The sequence below is a fragment of the Taudactylus pleione genome, unplaced genomic scaffold, assembly GCF_031769625.1.
Source record: "Taudactylus pleione unplaced genomic scaffold, aTauple2 ptg000117l, whole genome shotgun sequence".
Classification (NCBI taxonomy): Eukaryota; Metazoa; Chordata; class Amphibia; order Anura; family Myobatrachidae; genus Taudactylus; species Taudactylus pleione.
Genome location: NW_028284519.1, coordinates 13,157,284 through 13,166,098, shown reverse-complemented (window position 1 = coordinate 13,166,098; position 8,815 = coordinate 13,157,284). Strand labels below are relative to the sequence as shown.

General features: G+C 39.7%; 1 protein-coding gene across 3 annotated transcripts in view; it reads left to right on the top strand.

Moving 5' to 3' along the window:
• The first annotated feature begins 1,800 nt into the window (after window positions 1-1,800).
• NKD1 (NKD inhibitor of Wnt signaling pathway 1) overlaps window positions 1,801-8,815 on the top strand; it is a 106,185-nt gene continuing 99,170 nt past the window's right edge. For 2 of the 3 annotated variants that reach the window (XM_088471958.1, XM_088471956.1), the window contains exons 1-3: window positions 1,801-2,062; window positions 2,280-2,312; window positions 4,734-4,840. In XM_088471958.1, coding sequence (XP_088328084.1) covers window positions 2,038-2,062; window positions 2,280-2,312; window positions 4,734-4,840 — 165 coding nt within the window. In that variant the 5' untranslated portion in view covers window positions 1,801-2,037. The remainder of the gene's footprint in view (window positions 2,063-2,279; window positions 2,313-4,733; window positions 4,841-8,815) is intronic. The other variant, XM_088471957.1, reaches the window with a different exon arrangement.

Genomic DNA, 8,815 nt, shown 5'->3' with positions numbered 1-8,815 from the left:
TATGATTTTATTTGTATGTACCATTTTCTGTTACATATAGCACAGTTTTTTATAAACTGACAATATTTTACCACAAAGTGTATGTAATACAGGGGTCTATTTAATAAACACAAATATGGCTTTTCTCCAACATTTTAGATTTAATACTTTTGTTTTCTCTTAATTTATTTACATGAAAAGTGCCGAGAAATCAATGATTTCTCCACTTTTTAATTTCTCCTGTCACATTCCTGCAGCCCCCATTGTATATAATGGGGGCTATATAGGAACGGTATTTATATAGATGGGAGATGGCGTTATGTGTCTTTTTCATAATTGCAGACCTTTTGGCTGCATCCTCTGGGAGGAGGCAGCCAGGTCAGTAGTGCGGGGGTCGGAGCTCGGCAGGTTAGGGACCCTTTACGACAGGGATGGGGAACCTCAGGCCCGGGGGCCGTATAAGGCCCCCCGAAATCATTTGGTCTGGCCCTCTGAGCATTTTTCATCTAGCCTCACCTGGCTAGCAGGGTGCCTAGAATAGCACCCTGCAGCCAGAATCTATGCAGCAGTGCCGTCTGGAGCATCTTTAGGACCCTTCAGATGGTCACACCGCTGCGCTTACAGCTTCCCGGAGCATCCACAGGATACTCTGGGCATTGCTGTAATCACCGGTGATTGTGACCCGCCCCCGTGGGATGTCACATGGAGGGGGCGTGGCCTCTACCGGGCCCGCAAATAATGTTATCTACATAAAAATGGCCCTCGGCAGAAAAAAGGTTCCCCACCCCTGCATTACAGCAAGGGCTGTCCGGCTCAAAGGAATATAAGGGGAAACGAGACATAACCCCCTCAGCACTCACTAAAGAGGTTATGTTCTCCTTTCAGCATTTAACAAACAGCAGTAAGCTTGTCACTGTACCACTTACACAATCTATAGATGGCGTTGGCGATACAGTCTTCATTGCAGGCAATAGGGACCCAGCTTCAGTGGATGAAAGAGTAATGTGCAGACTGTCCGTTGTGCATGTGCATGGTTGCTGTTAAATCGTTGTTGAATGAGGCCTTAAATATGGAGATAAACCAAAGATATTTTTTGTGTCACTTTGTTTTTTAATTAGACCCCATAGGGGTCTATTCACTAAGCAGTGTTAGGAGACAGAGTGAAAAGTGATCAAAAAGTGATAAGGTGCCAGCCAATCAGCTCCCAACTGTCATTTTTCAAACACAGCCAGTGAGATGACAGTTGGGAGCTGATTGGCTGGCACCTTATCACTTTTCACTCTGTCTCCTAGTCCTAACACTGCTTAGTAAATAGAGTAGACCCCATAGTCTTTGTAACCTTTTCCTTTGAATACAGTAAGTATAATTGGTTACAAAACTTTAACCAAAAGCCTTCCTTAGTGCAGTATAAGTATTGAGGAAGGGACAATTGTGTCAATGTATTTTTTACATTGCTAAATATTTCTTAAACAGCCACCTATTTAATCGAATTATATTTAATGCATATATTTATTTATGTAGTTTCGTGTCATTTATAAACATATATGTCCTAAACTAAGGATAAGGTAAATGATGTAAACTTAAATGCTTTATTTCCAGACATTAGTTAGCTGCACTACCACCATGTCCTGTACAAGCTCCCCAATTCCTTCCTCATCTGGTCACTCTCTCTCCCTCCTTCCAGCACCCCTCAGTTGTTTTTCTCGACCCCACAGCTCCCCTCCCTTCCCACCTCCCCCTTCATTCTCCCCCTCCCCTCTCTGTGTTCTCCCCCCTTCCAGCAGCCCCATAGCTCCTCCTAGCTCTGTGCAGGCTGCCGTGTGTGTCTGCAGAGACTGGGCTGCAGCCGCTGCATCTCTCAGCACAGGATCTGCGCAAATGAGGTGTCACTGCTCCTAGGGGTCTCTGCAAACTGACTCTAGCTTCTGGATTTGGGGGTCTGCACCTATAAACGAAAGAGGGGGATTGGCATTCCTTGTGGGAGCGCACATGGATTGTAACTGCACTGGATTGTACTCTGTATTTGATGTTTAGGATCTGGGAATCTCCTGCTGAGAGATGGGGAAACTTTACTCCAAACACGGTGAGCGATCAGGATTCCTTACTCTATCCATCTAATCAATCTATCTATCTATCTATCTATCTATCTATCTATCTATCTATCTATCTATCTATCTATCTATCTATCTATCTAAACTGTTGCTTCTAGAGTTCTCTTGCAGCCATCTAATCACCTGTTTTTTTTTCCTTTTTTGTTTCCTTCTTCTGCACTTTATGTTGTTGCCCCTTCTGACTGTCAGCTGCAGTGTGCAAGCCCAGAGAGAGCCCTGAAGGTAGGAAATGAAATGCCCCCCGACAGACTTTCTGACTGTGAGCTAGTGGTTTGCCTGCTGCAGTCTCCTGGCCAGCGGTTGTCAGCTGTGTGCTAGAAGTTTGGTGACTGATGTGCCGCGTGTGCTTTTAAGTTGTGGTCCTGGTTGCTCCCAGTATTACAAAACTCCTGGTCATGTAAGGTAATGCATAGTGCAGCCTAGACTGTCTTCCACTTCACTAATCCTTCTCATCATCCATATAAGCATGCAATGAGTAGTTGATTTCAATAGACTGGTTTGGACTGTTTTTGTTTTTTATGAGTAAAGAAAAAATAAAATGTTTCCAGATTGACTCTTAGATGAGAATGATCAATTCTTAGAAAAAGTTTAACCACTTACTGTAGGTCCACAATGGACGAACTTCTGTCTTCATTTTTGTAATCCCACTTTTATGAAGGGAGACAATCTATTGAGGTATTTGCGAGTGGTTTTTGTGTTAGCTATCAGTGCTGAGAAAAGTTTTTGTTGCATGTTATTAAATTTTCCCCATGAGTACTGGTAGTATTGTTACACATTGTCCATGAGATTGGTTGTCCAGGTTTGATGTTCATTTGAACTTTGGTTTGGGAGGTTTGGTTATTGATAACTATTATAATCACACTTTATTCTGTTTTTGCAATAAATAGTTTTGTGTTATGTTTGTGTAAAAGGCTGATCAGGAGCTTTAAAGTGTAAGTTATTATATGGGTTTCAATTTATGGATGTGCTTTAAGTTTGTAGTCTTGTATTGCCCCATGAAAGTTACAAAGCCTTATATCAACTTTGTCCATGACTTTAAAGTGATGGTCTTACATCATAAACTTGGAAAGAAGTTCTGCTCTCAAATTGCCCCCTGTTGTTTAGACATATGCCTGTATTATCAGGGCTTGGCATACAAGCTATGCTCTTTGCTCTTATTTGATGATATGGCCATAGATTGTGTCTTTATGAAGCACAGGTCATAAATTGTTCTCTGGAGATTACCATACTTTAAGATCCCGTCTTGTCACCATTGTGTGTCATAAAACACAGGTTACAGTTTTTTCTGCTCTGCTTCAAGTGTTAAGCTTTGATCACAGATGGTCACTTCCCTGTTTTCAGATCTTTTCACAAATCTTCATCCCATGTTTCTTCCAAAGCTTGGAACAAACATTACCACCCCTGTGTTTTATGAAGCTCTTGTCCCGTATTGTTCAGTATGCAGGATACAGTCTCTGTTTCTAAATCTGTGCCTGTGTTGCAGACTCTTGTGTGAAGACCTTATAGTTTGGTTGCCCCCTGAATTCTTTAATGCATTGGTCCCATACAGAACCGCTGACTCTTTATGACCCTAATAGTTGGGGAATCATGGTCTCACCTTGCCCACATACCTGGACACTGAGTTCTCAAGCTGAGGAATAGGCTGTCTTCATAGCTTGGTGCAATTGTCTTATATATTCAAACTGTGTGTCTGTCGTTGCCAGAAAAACCTAATTTTTATGTAATCTACATTTTATAAGCTCATGGGTCCATTATGTATTGAAATAAGGAGTCAGTGAAGGTCCAGTTTGGTCTTGTTTGTCTTTAAGACCATTTTCATTGGATTATTTCTGAGTTTAGAGTTTACTGCTGAGTTTAGTGGATATGGATCCCATTTACTTTGTTCCTGTATTAGAAACAGAATCTGCATGATGGACTTGTGTTTGCCTGGGTGTGTTTGATCTGCGACTCTGTTCCTTGTCTAATCCCTTCATGTGTCAGTGAACCTGTAAACTGTTTTTTGCCAATGCTTATAGTTTATCTTTGAAATGCAAGCATCCTGTGATCTAGTCTAATGCTCTGGAATGTCTTAGATCACTGATATGGTCAAAGTGTTTTTCCTCAACTCAAAAGAAATTTCTAATTTAATTTTAATTGCATTGTACATGATAAGTCGTACTTGATGACATGCTCGGAGTAGTTTTCAGTGAAGTGCCAGCATAGAAGAGTGTACACTGGGTCACAATGACCTTCAGCAGTGATCCCTTGATGTGATGGTGATTTATGTAGAGCCATATTTTCCTTTTACATTATATTAGAATGTTTGTCGTGTGAATGAACCTGTTGAGTACGCCAGTTTTTGCACATTGATTTCCTTAATTAGCGGGGAACAAAATTATGTACAATTTAGAAACAAGTCAGTCTTATCTAGGAGCCAGGGTGCATTCAGTGACCTCAACAGAAATGACTACCCAGATTTTGGCTACTAGGCTCCGGCTGGGATATGTAGAGTTGTAACCATACTATAGACGTTCCTTGTGAGTGATATGTAAACTGAGGGAAGGACAGTGCTGGACCGTACTGATATAGGGGCTGATAGCTGAGAGTCAGTTGCAGTAGTCTTTGTCTTCTGAAACCTCAGAGCTGTTATGTCTTTTCTTGAAGGTGACAGCTTTGCAGTAAATGCCTGTTTGGCTCGGAAAGGCATTGAGGACTGGATTGCCAAGCAGAAGTCCTCAACTGGCCCCAATCACAAACTTGGGTGCAAAAGGGTAAGTCATCAGCTTACATTTTCATCACATTACATAGAAAATAGAACTGAGAATGGGTCTGTTGCTTATGTTTTTGTACCTTGGTATACATTTTTGTAATGCTGTTCTGCTTAGTGACTGCACACTGGAAAAAGGTTTGAAATACATGGAAACTGATGTGCACAGTAGATGCATTTTAGTGATGCAGTTTTAAGGAGTTTTCATTAGTTGCGTTTCCATCAATACAATCCATCATTCTGGTAGAGCTCTTTAGCGCATGAGACGTAGGTCATGTGCACTCTAAAATCTTATTAAAAACATCCTTATCATATTAAAATGCAATTGTGAGCCTGCACCTATAGGAAACCATTCATCCTATTCTATGTGTTTTTCAGGTGTTAGTACCTGAAAAGTGCATTAACAGCAGATATGTTTGAACAAATGGAAGTATGTGTTTATTTTGCCACATTTAGATTTTACGCTTTTTTTAAAGGTTAATGCTGTATACACACGGTACGGCTTGAACAACCATAGATATCGTTGATAGATTTCCCTCCAACTTTCTGTAGTGCAGGGCAAACGATTTTGGTTGTACACACTGATAGATATCTATGATAGATATTTCAGTGAAGCTATCTTTATACAGGCAAATCTTTACAAAATCGTCCAAGTTGGCCTACATGCATGAAAGACCATAGATATCGTTATCATTCATTCAGGAACGCGCATCGTTGGTTGTTGGTTGATCGTTCACTTCATAATAATGAACGATATGAACGATTTATCGTTGAACGATATATCGTTATCGTTCATATCGTTCAGTTTTATTGTTGCGTGTGTACGCACCTTAACGTTTAGGCTGATTAAGGTTATTGTTTGTTGTTGTAATCAGAAAATTCTGACCATATATGCCCATTAAGTTTCTAAGTGCATTGCCTGAAGTGCTGATTCATTCTGGTGCATTTAATCTGGAATTAAATGGGTTGTATCACATAGATCCACATTTAAAGCACAGTGGCACATTGCCCCATCTTTGTATTCATTGTGAGAGTATGGCTGAGAAGATATCACAGGAGCGCTGGAAATGTCCTTACAGTCAAAGCTCTTGTGGGATGGTTCCATTTAATTTGAAAATGAAAGTTAGTAACAAATGCTTTTTCCAAAATAGCACCTGAAAAGGTAAACACCTGTCTGATGTCAAGGGTCATCTTTTTCACCCATGTCAAATCATTATCCTTTATCATTACCCATGCAAATTAATATTGGTAGGAATATGTTGCACAATGTCTATCTTTATATTACAGCTGAGATTGAGTTTAATCATTTGGTGGTTCCTGCAAGTGATGCCCTGTGATTCCTGCTAGTGATGCCCGTTTGCCCGGGAAGTGATATTTCTCATTTGTGTTAGCAATGTTTGGAGACTGCCGACCTCACAAGATGTGGGTTTTGGCATCATTTCTAAATTTCTGGCTGTACTGCATCTCGCATTAACCTCTTTGCAACCAGTCTGGTCTGCAAAAGTTAGCAGGGCAATGCTCTCCGTGCCTGTATATAAGCAAAGCTTTTTACACAGATGTTTATCACATACTCACTTTCCACAATTTTTCTTTTTTAGAAAGATTTAATCCTGTTTTACCACTTTGTATATGTCTTTCAATACAACTATGTGTCACTCTTCTGCGGGAACCCTCATTTCAGCACACAAGCTTCCTCCATTTATCTGTTTGATTAATGGCAGTTTTTTGAGCTCTTCTGAAACTGGAGAAAGCAGTTTATCTGAGGGCTGCAAAATAGATCAACCCAACAACAAAAGAATTTGCAGGGAGATCATAGAGGTAGGGAAGCTGTTTAAAAATACTTGGTCTTTTTTCCTTTTTGAGTAAAAAACAAAAAGGTGTCAACAGCACCATGACAAGATAAGTATGATTGTTCCACATGGCCAGAGATGAGCACGAAATGCAGCCATCTTGTATATATATATATATATATATATATATATTATATATTATTTTTTCCCGTCTGGTAAAGTAATACTCACACCAATTCCAGATAACTCCCAGGTGCTTCCGATGTGACCCAGCTGCCCAGATTCACTCCTAGCATAGGCCAAAGAACTAGGAAATGACTAGAGCATTTTAACTTGTGTTATTCATACAATAACATCAAAGTCTCTGTGTAGTCAACGCACGTCATTGTCACGCCACGCCTTTTTATTGTCTTGTTAACACACCACTGTAAACGTGCTGAATTTATAACAAGAGGCTTTTCCCTAAGCAACATCCCTATCTGATTGTATTAGGCCTGTTTGCACTAGTGCTAATTGTATGCATTTTACTAGTGTTTTTAACAATAATACAACACGTGTCTATAATTCAAGTTTTTATTCGCTTTTGTTCTTTTCCGAACACATCTTGTTCTATTCACTTCAGTTTACAGCATATAAATGCATTGGAGAAGCTTACAGTGATCTGCAGTGACCTCAAAATGTCAGTAACAAACGTATGTGAAGAACGCCAGACGTGAGTTTTCACTAGTGTTTTTCACAAGTAGAAGCCTGAGTGGGTATGAGGCCTAAATCATGTGACATTCCCTTTATCGTCTGTCTCTGTCACAGTATTGAGAATTTTGGTCAGTGCAAAAGAATGAATTCCTGGCAATTATCTCATCACTGGCTTTTGGTATCTCATCTTTTCAACAAGTTCTTTGTTCTTGTAACACTTTTGTCTCAGAAAACACAGGGCACTTAGAGCTTGGAATTTCTGACTGTAGAAGGATTATAAATGCTTATATTATATTTGGTGCAACTGTTTCTTTATGTTTAAGAGAAGGAGTGTGTGGACAGCTCCTGCAGCAATTCTTCCTTCTTTGAAGTTCTTGGTTCGGAGAATGTTTATAGTATCTTATAAAGGGTTTATTTCTCTTTTTCATTTAGCGAGGAAAATGATTAATGACAATATTGTTCTCCCATAGACTTTAATCACTGCAGTAAAAAGAAAAACATTTCTAAAATCTTGCAAGAGGCAAAAATGTGCCATGTCAGCATGCATACGGTTTAAACGAAAAACATTTCTGCAACAAAGTTTTGTTCCGAATGTAGTTGAACTGCAAAGCCCAGTCTGCCTTTCCAGGGTAACTGTTCACCACTCATTGCTTAGAATGCTGGGAATTGTAGTTTAAGCATAATAGCTAATAGCTATGCATTAGTAGGCTTAACATACTATCCCTTTAAACTGGTACACTTATGAATTAAGGCCCCCATACATCAGAGATTGATTGCAGCAATCGTGCAATTTGCAATCGATTGTGTATAAAAATCTTTCCCTTTTTCAATCTATTGCAGATTGCAGAATTGCCACAATCGATTGAAAAAGGGAAAGATTTTTATACACAATCGATTGCAAATTGCACGATTGCTGCAATCAATCTCTGATGTATGGGGGCCTTTACACAGGTTGTGTGTCCGGCTGACTTCAAGCCTGCATTTCACCTGGTTTTAATCAACCACATAACTTGTGTAATTCATGTGTCCCAGTTTAAAGAGATAGTATGGTAAGCCTATACATTAGGAACAGGTATAGGTGATCATTAATTCCCACCATGACATACGTGTATGACATGATTTTCCAGTGTGATTTTCACGCGTGTCATTTTTCTCAGCCATGCGTGTCAGCATAAGGATTCCCAATGCAAGCAGCTATTCATCAGTGATTTCCTAGCGCTAGCACTTCACTAGGAAACTAGGGTTAGTAAAAACTGAAAAACGAATAAAATAAGTGGGTTAGAGGGTTAAATTAGGGCAATATGAGCAATGAGAAACTTTGCTGATTGGCAAGAGTCTTACAGGATGTTAATTAAAAAAGCAATGTCAACAGTGCATTTACCTGGGAGGACTAAAGGAACAAGAATTACACGTACGTTTGAAAATAGGCTATGCTATTTTGTTTCCAGATCAGGACAAAACAAAGTCCCTGAGTTTTTTTTTCTATTAAAGTACTA